The 13,451-nt window shown below is 37.6% G+C and overlaps 1 protein-coding gene and 1 long non-coding RNA gene across 2 annotated transcripts; one reads left to right on the forward strand and one right to left on the reverse strand.

The window, feature by feature from the left end:
* Positions 1-6,684: 6,684 nt before the first annotated feature.
* LOC131319520 (NDR1/HIN1-like protein 1) lies at positions 6,685-8,464 on the forward strand. Its single transcript, XM_058349802.1, has 2 exons — positions 6,685-7,228; positions 7,915-8,464. Exons 1-2 carry the CDS (start codon positions 6,890-6,892, stop codon positions 8,200-8,202), a joined length of 627 nt encoding a protein of 208 aa, XP_058205785.1. The 5' UTR covers positions 6,685-6,889; the 3' UTR covers positions 8,203-8,464.
* Positions 8,465-10,864: 2,400 nt separating this feature from the next.
* LOC131318856 (uncharacterized) lies at positions 10,865-13,401 on the reverse strand. Its single transcript, XR_009197826.1, has 3 exons — positions 11,811-13,401; positions 11,369-11,431; positions 10,865-11,270 (listed from the first exon to the last, which is right to left on the reverse strand). It is a non-coding gene; the product is annotated as an uncharacterized LOC131318856 (long non-coding RNA).
* Between the last annotated feature and the right edge of the window lie 50 nt (positions 13,402-13,451).

Consider the following 13,451-nt stretch of genomic DNA (forward strand, 5'->3'; position numbering starts at 1 on the left):
AAATTTCACCATTAAATTGTTGTTTGGTCGGTGTGGATTCACATATTGTGAGTTGTGCCAGGGGCCTAGTGAATCTTGCCAATTTCTTGTGGATTTAAAAAAATTATTACACGTAATATTTAGAATTTTAGACACTTGGATGGACAAAAGAGTCTGAGCTGGATTTGTTTTCATCAGTTGGCCGGTTTCAAATTTTCTTGATCGCTTTAGTAAGTCCAAGAAGCATAGGGACCACCAACCAAATCGTTCACATGGGGTGTGCTTCAAGTCATGCTATAAAACTGACCTAAATAATTTAAAACCTGTCTCTGCAACTATCCTAAATTGCCGTCAAGAATTTGATTCAATTGTACAACTTTCAAATCACGGATCATAATACGTGTACCATCTAGTTGAGGGAACCGGAAGCCTTAAAGGTAAGGCCTAAGTCGTCACATAATACGCATGCATAAGCGTGAGTGTGAAAGTATCTTTTCAAAATAAAGATTAAGAACAAGAGCAAAAGGTTCTAAGGAAGGAACATTTGACCTAGGGCAAGACTTAAAAGATTATTATTAGAACTCGAGAATCAAAGACCTACTCCATGTCTCAAATTGGTACTGATCCATTAGCTGCAAGTGGATAGATAAATGACACACAAAAAAGTAGAGGGGGTTGGTTCTATTCTTGTAAATTTGTTCATTAATTGAATGGGTCGGCAATGGATTCTCACCAATGTTTGCATTACCCAAGCCGACCGTAACGAACATATCAGATACTAATATATAAGTAGACGTGGTTGGTTGTGTTCTTGTATTTTTCTCAATGAATGGGATGTGTAACTAACGTATTAGGTAAAACACATCGTACCAGACACATGTGTATATATACCTCGAAGTAATTTTCTTTTTTTTTGGGTAGCAAACGGTTCGATTTTAACGGGTTATTAAAATATGTTAGCACAATCAATACGGTTGTCGAAGAAGGAAAGAAGATATTGTTCGAAAACAAAACACTTGACGGGAAAAAATGAACAGATAGAACCACAATATTGCGTTCACATGGGGATGGGGAGAATATCTAAATGAGGTAGTTTAGAAAATTCCAAGCAACAAAGGTGGTATGCTCGGAGAAAGTAAAGGATCATGACCTGGACTTGACGGCCTAGCCTATCTCCTTATCAAACAAAATACGTATTAGGTTGGTTCACAATATTAATTGGTTCGATCACTTGGTACTTAGTTATCCCCAAATTATTTGATTAGGAGAGAGAGAGAGAGAGAGAGAGAGAGAGAGAGAGAGAGAGAGAGAGAGAATATCACGATTTAACAATCAAACAAAATACGTATTAGGTTGGTTCACAATATTGGTTCGGTCACTTGGTACTTTGTTATCCCCAAATTATTTGATTAGGAGAGAGAGAGAGAGAGAGAGAGAGAGAGAGAGAGAGAGAGAGAGAATATCACGATTTAACATGAGAAAATACAGGGAAAAAAAGGAGAGATTGAGGAAGTGGGCAGAAAAAGGACTTCACTTTTCCAAAGATTAAACCACAAATTCTTGCTATAAATACCAGAGACGTTAATGGAACTTATTTTTACGAAAGTGTTGACATTGTAACTAATAACCTCGAGGGTAACCTCGCTTGTAAAGAATATTTTGATTTTGTGTTCAAGAAGTCGCCAGTTTGAGTACCATCGGAGCACCCTACAGATTTTTCTGCTCCTTAACTCTAAGGTCTCTGGATTATTAGTCTTTTTCGAATCCAACTGGTCTGGGTGGGCATACTGGACTATTGGGGGAAATTTATATCTATGACAATGTCACTTAATTTTTCTTGTCCACTTATTTCATTTCATTTTCTTTTCTTTCTTTTTTTTTTTTGTATAAGAGTTTCATATGCTTGCATTGTTTTAATGCTATTACTCTCTTGTAAAATTAGACAATCGATTTTGTTCTTGTACAAGTAGTTGTTTTAGGTATTACTATATTTTGGGTATCTGGTAGCCATTAGTCTGAAGCGCATCCTATTTAAATGGATGTGATCACCTAGCTACCAATGATGCATGGGATAAGAAATCAAAACATAGTAGTACAACTAGTCATATGTTTTAGAGGGGAAAAGAAAGGTCTTAGTGGATTTTAATGTTCCAATTGTTCAACTTCTCCTAGTAAATAGTACACTTTTTTTTTTTTAATAATTCAGGTGTCCATAGGCTCTTGTAGGACCGGTCTATATTAACTTTACTCCAATTTTAATTGAGCCTAGTGCTAGTGGATGATATAGTGGATGATATAGGATTGGTCTAACAGAAATTGGTCGAGCACAGATAAGCTGACTAAACACATAATTAACCTAATTCCATTGACTTATATTTGGAAGGGGTACTGCAAAAGGGGAAGAAGTTCGTATTCCTAGCTCATGTCGTTTTCTTGTTGCATCATTTTACTTGGTTTTTATATCAATTTATTGGGATGACGATTTGTCCATTTCTATATTATTACTAGGTGATTGGTATTTACCCTTGTGATGTTTGGCTAATCCAATCCATAACTTAAGGCCCCGATTGGATGGCGGATGAAGGGGATGATGTAATGAGGGGAAATGAGGGGGTGGTATGACACTTTTAACTTGGTTTGGCAATAAAATTGACACACGAACTAAATCATCCTAAGTCAATGTTGGGACTAAATAAGTAGTCTCCGTATTATTTATGGATGGGGTTCATATACTATACTCCCTCCATCTCTATTTAATTGTCCATTACAGTATTGCGTGCATTTTCAACGATTTATATCTCTCGACGTACATTATGTTTCATGTTTTTAAAATCATTATTTTATAGAAAAAATTGAGATCTATCAAATAAGATCCATATTGCATATTTTTAGCAATACACATCGAGATATATAAGCCGTTAAAAATGCACGCAAAATTGTAGTGGGCAATTAAATAGGGACGGAGGGAGTACAATATTGGAATTCTTGAGACCATTCGATTAGAATTCAAAGTTGCTTTGCTCTATGCGCAAAGGTAGGCTGGTCCCCACACGGCCACACCATTAATCAAGGTCCGATTCTTGGAGTCAAACCGCAAAAGAGTAATTTGGTTGTGAATTTTCTAATTCCGGCGTGATTAACCTGCCTTTGATCAAATCGGGAGGAGATTAGTTGGGGATGTATAATCTGGTCAGACCACCGTCCAAAAAAAGGATAGGCCGGTGGGTGGGTAAGTATATTCTAGAACCGTGCCCACGGTAACTGGTTGCCAGATCGAGGAGCTTCCTGACCAACGGTAAGTGGACACCGTTTTTGACCGAAAACGTGTGGAGGTTGATGAGAAGAATTTCAGTGCCGAGCAGGTACCACGTGATACCTGGCGCATTCGAGCCGTCAATTTTGATTTTGGACGGCTCGAATTTGAAGAGAGAAATAGGAGAGAGAGACTGTTGGGAGTGAGAGAAGAAAGAGTATTTCAATCTAGGTCGTCCAATATACTTTTGGACAGTCCGAATATGTTGCTCGGACACCTTGTCAGCCGGGTGACAAGGTACCCACCTGACATCCAAAAATTTCTTGGAGGGTGATAAGCTGTGGACCTTTGCAACCAACATCACACGGTCAGGAAAACACTTCGTTTTGTCTACTACTGGCCGGCACTAAACTTTGACTTCCTTAATTACTTTTAATAACCCAGTAATTACGTTTAATAACTCAGTAATGGCAAAGCCAACATGCATTCACAAAGCCACTACGCTTTTTTCTGATATAGTTTTAGTGTTTGTTTCCTAACAACATTAATTGGAGTGCTTTGTTTTTTGTGAAGAGTAATTGATTTCCGATCCTTTCGGTTCCCGTGAAAGAAAGGTATAACAGCGCGTGCCAACCGCTGCGGAAAATCCATGTGCAAACTAGTATGAGCGGTGCTACAATAACCATATATATATATGTTGAGGTTCGAGAATTGTAATTACACAAATTGCTCTTGATTCAATGTAATGTAATTAGCACTACCAGTGTTAACTAATCACACGCAATATAAGCTGGATTAATGTGTTGTAACTAACCGCTGACCGAATGATTACAATAGTGCAAGACTTAAATTTAATTAAGCTAAAGTCACTGTTCCCTATTTTTCCTTTAAATATATATATATAGTCCGCATCCCGTAAGGACCACTTTATTTTAATAAAATGCGGACCTCCCTTTCCCGATTGAATTTTAATGATTCGAGCCGCTCAATGTGTTCAAAACGTGATTTTAAGGGTACCCGCGAGAAATCAGCAAAAAAAATGATCGGGAAGGGCTTCATCCGAGCAATTTTTGTTTGTTTTTTATCGAACGGTTTAAACAAAAACTGCTCGGATGAAGCCCTTCCCAATCATTTTTTTTGCCGATTTTTCGCGGGTACCTTTAAAATCACGTTCTGAAGACATTGAGCGGCTCGGATCATCGAAATTCGATCAGAAATAGGAGAAATGAGGAGGTCCGCATTTTAACTAAAATAAGGGCTCCCTCATTTGAGACTGATTATATATATATATATATATATTCTGTAAATGTCGTTGTTTTCGACGTACTTCCCAATTCCAAGTGGTAGGTTTTTTTTTTCCTCTCTCTCTCTCCCCGCACATCCCAACTGGTAGGTTAACATGGTGGATTCCTTAAAAAAAAAAAAATAGAGTAATTATTCAACGGTCCGAGAGTACCGCAACGTGGTATTTCAGATCACTTTATAACCACTCGTTCTTGTGGGATCCATGCATTTAGTGATACACCCTACAAAAATGTGTGGTTGTAAAGTGATCTGGAGTACTAGGTGTCAGTATTCTCTGACTATCATATAATTTCAACAAAAAAAAAGAAGGGGAAGAAAGAGGTTGTGTCATATTCAAACTTATGTCACCTTTTTTCCAGTGTAAGTTTTTTCGTCATATGGTCTGCCTTCTTTAATATAAAAATAGCATTATAACAACATTCTTGCCAGAAAAATATATCCTGGGAATTATAATTGCCGGGTCACTACTAGAATAAATCTTGTATTTATGCCTTCATAGTATTTTTTTTGATTGAGCATATTTGGACTAAATTATTTGTTTAGATTATTTTTTTCTAGCGTTTACGTTAGTTTTGGATCATTTTTTGTTTCAGATTTGTCTTGACAAGAAAAACCTATAAAGTAAAAATTACGATCAAAGCTAAAAGTTTCTGCGAAATAGTACGAGCTTACAAATTTTATCTTGTAATATAGGACATAGAAACAGAGGTGTTAGAAACCGCGCCCTTTATGCCTATCTATTAACCCCGTTTAGAAGTTCGTGTCAATTTCTATTTGTTTATATCTATTTATGTTACTCCTTCCGTCCCTAAATAAGTGTCCGATGCGTAAAATTAAGCTTTATAAAACATGCATTTATTAAAAAATTTATTTTTTTTCACAATCTACTAAAACTCATTGCTATCTATCGATTTGTGAAAAAAAATTTATTTTTTTACCGAAACAAATACATTTTTTTGAAGGCCTAATTTTGCACGCCGAACACTTATTTAGGAACGGAAGAAGTACTATATTCCAATATTTGAATTTTTTAAATTAAACAAACTTAGAGTTATCAAGTAGTAACACATTTTTATCCGATCAGAATAAAACGAGAGACAAACAAATAAGGACAAGGGAGATAGGTATACGCACATGTGTGTAATGATTGTGAATTTGTGATCCACTACCGAACTAGTAGGATCCCTACGGATGTATATCATTTTAAAACCTATAGAATTGTGAATTTGAGATGGGCTCAATTCTTTACTAGTCTGAAAAGTCTACCCACACCGCTCTCATTCACCATTTTCTTTATTTTTAGATGGTTTGGATTTAAAAAAATTCTTTCAAAAGAAGAGTTAAACTCTTTCCTCTGCAAGAGTTGTTTTAAAATTCAAACAATTAATTGTCGAAACGGACGATAAAATTGAGCACAACAATGAAAAGAGTGGTGAAACGGAGCGGTTGGATAATTTTAGTCTTGCTCGCGAATCCAAGTTTACTACTCCAATATTTTAAAAAGTACCAGTTAAATATATTAAAGAGAAACGCATAAAATAATTCATCACTCAGAGTTGAGTCAACCTGTTCAGTTGTTCACAGCCGTGGTGATAACTTTTAGATTCGGCGATCTGTTGGAATCATGCATCTATTCACACACACCTGTACAAATGCACATATACATCCATGTATATGTTTGTTTATTTGTTTAATTTTATGAATATTTCAATATTTCTTTTATAATTCAAATGTCCGGATCAAATTATAAAATATTCCAATTATAGTCAGAGCAAAACTCCGTATATATTAGTCCCAATAGAACTGGTAGTCCCTCGGATGTTTCGAAAATAACTTCTTTGAATGTAGCAAACCCATAATTCTCGGCCCCAAGAGCACCAAATATTTTCTAATTATCTAATTTTAAGGGATTGTCCAAGTGATCTTGACCTGAAATTTAAGTATGTGCTCTATCTTAAAGTCTCATGTTCGATTCTCCTTGCCAACAATCCTTGGGGCCACGTCATCCCACACGTAAACATATGAAACGGTCTTGGGAGGGACTGTATGGATAAATCCGAGATTCGCAAACTGGTTCGGAACACCTTGTGTTACCAAATAAAAAATAGAATAAAAATATTTTCTTAGCCCAACTATTAGTATGAGGCTATGCACACTCATTAGTCGTTCCTCACACGGCATGACCATTTTATAGCAAAGGATCCATGCGGCCTGCGCCCACTCTCTCACCCACTATATTCGCCTTCCACGCACCTCATAACCCCACAGAACACCGTCTCTTACTTTCTCCCAAACGCCTAGCTCCGCCGTCCCGAATCCCAATCCCCCGCCGGCCGGCCGCGATCAACAAACATGTCGGAGAAGGAGTGCGACCACCACAAGGGCAAGTACGGCAGGCTCGTCCGCGGATTCCTCGCCGGACTCCTGATCTTGCTCTTCATCCTCCTGGTCGTGTTTCTCATAACATGGGCCGTCCTCCAGCCTAAGAAGCCCCAGTTCGTGCTCCAGGACGCCACCGTCTACGCCCTGAACGTCTCCGCTCCCAACTTCGTCTCCTCCACCATCTCCCTCACCATCTCCTCCCGAAACCCCAACGACAACATCGGCATCTACTACGACAAGCTCGACGTCTACGCTACCTACCAGGACCAGCAGATCACCTACTACACCGCCATCCCGCCCACGTATCAGGTATTATATTGTTAACCATCAACTGAATGAAGTGCCGTAGACATTCATTTTTCTCCTCTCCCTTTTTGTTTTTTTGAGATGAATTAAAAACATTTATAGTCAGGCTGGCATCACGTTCAAAGAAATGATTTTGTCTGTATATGAATTATTCATATATGAGATTCTTAATCATCAATATAAACCCTTAAAACAAAACTATGGAACTGATATAAATGGGGTATCCATAGGGTACCCTTTTTTTTTAAAACGGAGGAACAATTCTACAGTTATGCCACTACATAAGCTCGACTGTGCAACCCAAACCTTCAAAGAGCTAGCGCGGCTACAGCAATCAAAGCCTCCCAAATCTTGAAAAGTACTTTCAAAACCTGAACATCCATCCAAACCATTGGATTTATGTGTGTACCAATGCGAGATCTCACACTAAAAATCCGAATGGTTCATGAATTTTAAAATGATTTCCAAGTGACCTACATATATAAAATCACATCAATTACATAACTGGAAAAAAAAAAACGAAATGACTCAAATTATTTGTGCGGGACTTTAAAATGGGCCCACGCAATTACAAGAACAATATCGGTAACCCATGGCCATGGTACCCACAACCGAGTTCGTCTAAAACTCAAATTGTGAGAGTCAACGACAATTTCATTTGGTATTTTTTGCTCTCTTCTCTATACCAGGGTCACCATGACGTCAACGTCTGGTCGCCGTACATAGTCGGAACCAACGTCCCGGTGGCGCCGTACAACGGACTCTCCCTAAACCAGGACACTGCAGACGGATCAATAGTGTTGTTCATCAAAATCGACGGCCGCGTGCGGTGGAAGGTCGGAACGATCACCACCGGCGACTACCACTTCGACGTCACCTGTCCGGCGTTCATCACGTTCGGTAGCCAGAGCACGGGGATCACCGTCGGCAATGCAATTAAGTACCAGCTGGTCCAGAGTTGCAGCGTCAGCGTGTGATATGGCGGGGACCCAGTAACCTACGTTGATATATTGTTAATTCCTATCTCTTAATGCCGTTGTATTTCGCAAGTTGGTTCAGGACATCCGTCATAAAAAAAAAATTGCAGTCGTAGTTTTTCATTTACATTTTTGGCTTCTTTTTTTGATGGTATAGGTGCTGTATTTGTAAATTTTGCTAATGAACAAAAAAAGAAGAGAGACAGAGATAGCAAAATTGCAATATTCTGATTTAAGTTATAAAAAATATTGCTTTGGAATATTTTACCTTTATAGTTCCGAAATTAGTCGAAGTGCGTGCAAACTGGTCCGAACATCCAATTATAAAAAAATATTGCTTTGAAATAGAAAAGCCTAGAAGTGGTGCGCGGTGGCCGTTGCGTTCATTACGCTTTCATTTTCTAATCTATCTTCTTGCTTCTTCTTTACTCTGTTCTACTATTTCTTAATACTGGGTTTTTTTTTTTTTAAATATGGATTTGGAAACTTCGTTGGAATGTCACATTCAATTTATGCGCTTAAGTCAAGACAATCTCGAGGGAGTGAAGAATTTAAAATAATTTGCCATTACTCTGTTCAAACCGAGATCTTAAAACATCGGTACTTGGTAGTGGCCGATACACAACAGTTTTTGAAATTTTCGATACCATGACACCTCGATATATGGTTAGATTGAATCGCATGCGTATTGATTCATAGACCGGCTCACGGCCGATACTAGACCTTTACGGGTGATATGTATAAACACTATAAATTTCTTTTGTTAGAAATTATTTTTAAAAATTCAAGACCACTCTAACATATTTCTTCTCCCGATACTAGCTCCCAATACCTTTGAATTTCGACCGTTACTGTTACGTGTCTTCAAACCATAGTTCAAACTCATTGACCATTTTTTTTTTATTAGGGCTTAGTTAGAGATTATGTGTCCAACTAGAAAAACTCAATCGGGGACTTTTTGATTTCGTTGTTTAAGACAAGTTGGAGCACAAGTAGGTGGCCATTGACTTGATGTAACTTTCTTGGTATTGAAAGAACGTACCTAGTATGACCTTTATGGATGGGATCAAACTTGAACTCGAAATTTTATGTATGGAGAGAGAGAGAGAGAGAGAGAGAGAGAGAGAGGTACATGTGGATGCCTGAGCTCATTCTTTTTTCTTTTTCTTTTTTTTGGGTGCAACGCAAATAATCCTGCACACATTCATGGAATCACCAAAGTATATTTAAAATTTTCACTTTGTTTCGAAAATAGTAACCGACGTCTCTGATGGCTTGGAATAAACATTTATGATTTTTTTGAGAATTGATATTCACACTTTCTTTTTCTTTTATCCAAATTTTGGTTTTTGTCTTTTAGTAAAAAAAAATATATACACTTTCAACACTAAAAATAAAAAAGGGAGGAGTGTGGATAACCAAAAAAAGGAATGTGAATATCAATTCTCTTTTTTTTTATTAAAAACATTTATAATTTTTAACCTTTGTGGGCTTTTTTCAAGCCCTTAATAATGATCAAAATCGTTCACTTTATACATCTTGCCGAGAACATTGATCACGTCAAAAATCACATTAATCGGATACCCTTTTGTATAGTTTTGAAATGGATTAATCTTATAAAAAAAAAAGGGTGTGCAACACGGGATTGCAACCCGTTTAACCCATTTTATGTGAGCCTAATACATTTCAAAACTATATTAAACGGCATCCGATCAACGTGATTTTTCCATTAAGATGATGTTCTCGATGAACTCTAAAATGTGAACAGTTCTGATCACTATTACGGGTACGGGCGTAGGAAAGGCCAACAAATGGGAAAAACTGGGCCGGACTGGACACTTTTGAAGACTGAACAGGAGCTGCCCCCGTTGGAATGTGCTTAGGGGTAGGGTTCACGGAGGGACAGATTAGCAACCACCAAGATTCTGCTAATCAAATTAATTAACAGCAAATTTGTACAGTAATAGCTTTTGGTACAACAGGAGCGTGCATTACTAAATTAAACAAGTTCTTGGATGTGAAAACAACAATAAATATACTCAGTGTACAAAAACGACAATGTTACGTACACTCTTACGGATCACTCTTCTCTCATATATGTACACAGAACCGGTTTACAAGGGAGGCCAAAGAAGCATGGGCTTTGGGCTCCAAAAAAGGGTTAAAAATTCTAGGCCCCCTAATTTATGTATGTATATATGACCTACAGTAGGATTTTGTTTTCGACCGGTGTTACCAGAAACTGCAGTTGTATAGATCATGTAAAGAAGAAAAGGTATTCAGTGTCTAGAGGGAACTCTAACGTAATTATCTGTCTGGAGCCCTCTAAAGCTATGCCTTCGTGCATGAATATAAGGATCTCTGCGGCATATCAAGTTAGGAAGTAGGGACAGAAGCCTGGCAATGCTTGAACCAATCAGGATCCCAGTTGAAAAAACAGCGAAGAGAAAAACGGACCAGCCAAATAATTTTCGTGTGCATTAAAAAAAGATGAAATGAGCTTTCTACTTAAATGAGTATTCAAGGGTTGAGCTATCTGTTGCATCTTTTAGTTCTTTTTGCTTAAATGAGTATTAACAAAGACTTGCACCGAAATAGTAAAACACCATACGGATCATAAGTGCATCACCACATGGATTCTAACATCAGTTGAGATTGCAAGATAATTTATACAGGACATACTTCGACTATTCTGACGGCTATGTCCTTATTGATGACCTAAATTAAAACTAGAAACGAAGCCCCAAGTTTGTCTAGTGTCATAACAGGATTTCAACACATCTTTTAACACAAAGTGCTTCACTCAATCAGATTTTCAATTAGAACAACATAAAATTATCTCAAACAAATATGTAATACTTTTCCAAACTAAACTTGTAGTGGGGTTTACTGAATGATTGCCAAACAAGTAGATTTTGTTCATTAGCTGCATGTCCGTGAAGATCCAATCAACTGAAACAGTAAAGAGGATTGAGCGCAAGAATCGGTAACATGCTAACCTTCAATCTCTTCAAGCTTTCATTTGTGGCTCTCTGCTTCTCGACGGTGGCACGTAAGGTTGCTAGTTCCTGCTCAGCCAGGGAATTTACACATTAATCTTCAGTACTTCAAAGTACGTACCACAATACCATGGACAACTCGGTATATAAGCTCAAGAAAAACATACCCTCTTCAAATGCCTTCTTTCCTTTACAAGCAAGATCTCCTCTTCTTTAAGTTCAGCTAAGGTCTGCTAAAGCCATGCGAACGACAGTACGCTAATCAAACCAATAGAAAGAAGCAAGAAACAAAAAAGAAATCGAGAGATAAAAGGAATGAAAACGAAAAGGAAAAAAAATAAGTCTAATCCAAAAGACTTGAATGAGAGGTTGGTCTATGTTACACATCAGGTGTTCCCAACAACAATTGGGTAATTCATAGTCTATGAAGTGTGTGTATCATTCTCCTCTGAAAGTTTTATTGTCTAAACAGAGGTACAAGACTGGGGATTGTCACTTGATTGGTCTGTGTAAGCATTTTATGCTTTCGGAAAAATTATGGAGGATGCCAGATGCCCTATGAAGTTGACAAGAGTTTACGACAACCAAACTCATAAAGACCAGAATTACCTTTTTCTTTTTTGCCCTCTTGCTGGTAGTTGTTTCATTTGTAGCAGTGACCTGCACATACCAATCATTCCGATATCATCACATAATAAAGTAAAAATCTCTTTGTCGGTAACTATTTAACTTGATTTGCCAATAAACCAATATAAAGCAAACAAATCAAATGAACAACATAAACTTTTCTTATAATTAAGTCCAAGCATCACAAAAACTAAGATAGTTGAAAGATGTGCAAGTAAAATATTAGCCTTATAACACGACAGTCAGGGCCAGGTCCACATTTCCTTTGCAAGCGGGAGATAAATTAAAGAACCACTGTATTGGGGCAAAATAAACTTTTCCAGTCTAAGAACTTATCTAATATAATTGCATAAGAATATATCCTTCCACAATCCATGTAAGATAAGAGAGGTTTTGTGAATCAAATCCGATAGACTGATACCATCAACTACGAAAGAGCAAGACACTTTCCATCAGGAACATCTTAAGTACTTCAATAACCAAGATACTGATCCATGTAACCCCTTCCTTCTCGGACATTGCAATATTGTAAAACCATGAACTAAACAAAGTCTCGCCAATCGGATAATAATAGAGAGAGAAGCAAAACTCAACTCGTGAAACATCTCCTACTATAAAAATAGCATCTTCTAATTGTGAAAATAACCCGCAGTTATTTTGAAGTTATATGAACACCACGTCAGTGGTGTGCCCAACCCGTAGGAATTCAAAATCGCTGGCAAGAGTGATTGGATGAGGTGAAATGGTGCCAATTGGCCAACCATTTCCGGTACCCAATTGGCCGAGGAATGAGCTCCTCTCCATACCTCATCCCTCCACACTCCCACTTTTCGTCCACATCTAACTAGAGTTAACTTCGCTGCGTCAAGGGCCCAAAACTATGATCCGAACTGTTCGTCTCGTAGAACATGCAAAGTGCTACAAGTCTCCTAAATATCAGTACGATAGGATATCGATATATAGGGTAAATAAGTTTACACATTGTGGCAAGAGTGTTTGAATGAGGTCAAATAGTGCCATTTGAGTAGAAGTTTTAGTTAGGTTCTGACTACTCGAACTAGTCCAACTCCAAAGGGCTTATCGTTATGATATGCTCTATTGCCTTCATCCCCATTTGCTAAAACTCTTTTGAAGATTCCAATTCGTTAAAAAAACATTTTTATTGCACTCGTCATATTTTTTTTTCCTTTTCATCCTTTAAGTCGTTTATGAACATCATCGCTTATTTTTTTTTCTCGTATCTAGTAACTAAATATAGAAATGAAGAGTAAAAGAGTAAAATCATTAACTCTTATCCGCCGAAGAGTAAAAGAGTAGAATCATTAACTCTTGTCCGTTATTTTTAAGCTGAGACAATCTTTTTAGAATAACAATGCAAATTTTCTACACAATCTATTTACAACCTTCTACTACCCATTTCCAAGGGTAAAACCGTCATTCAGTATCAATCAGCATGGCACCATAAATTTAGTGGGTGACATTAGGCGCTCCCCAAAAGGCAAAAAGCATTCGAGACCTACTCTCTGGCTTCGATCCCCTGTCCGAAAATGACTGTCCCCCTTCTTTGTCCCACCCTTAAAACAATGACATGTGTACTTCCTGGCAAAATTCAAAAGATCACAC

This window comes from Rhododendron vialii, chromosome 3a, assembly GCF_030253575.1.
Source record: "Rhododendron vialii isolate Sample 1 chromosome 3a, ASM3025357v1".
NCBI classification, from domain to species: Eukaryota; Viridiplantae; Streptophyta; class Magnoliopsida; order Ericales; family Ericaceae; genus Rhododendron; species Rhododendron vialii.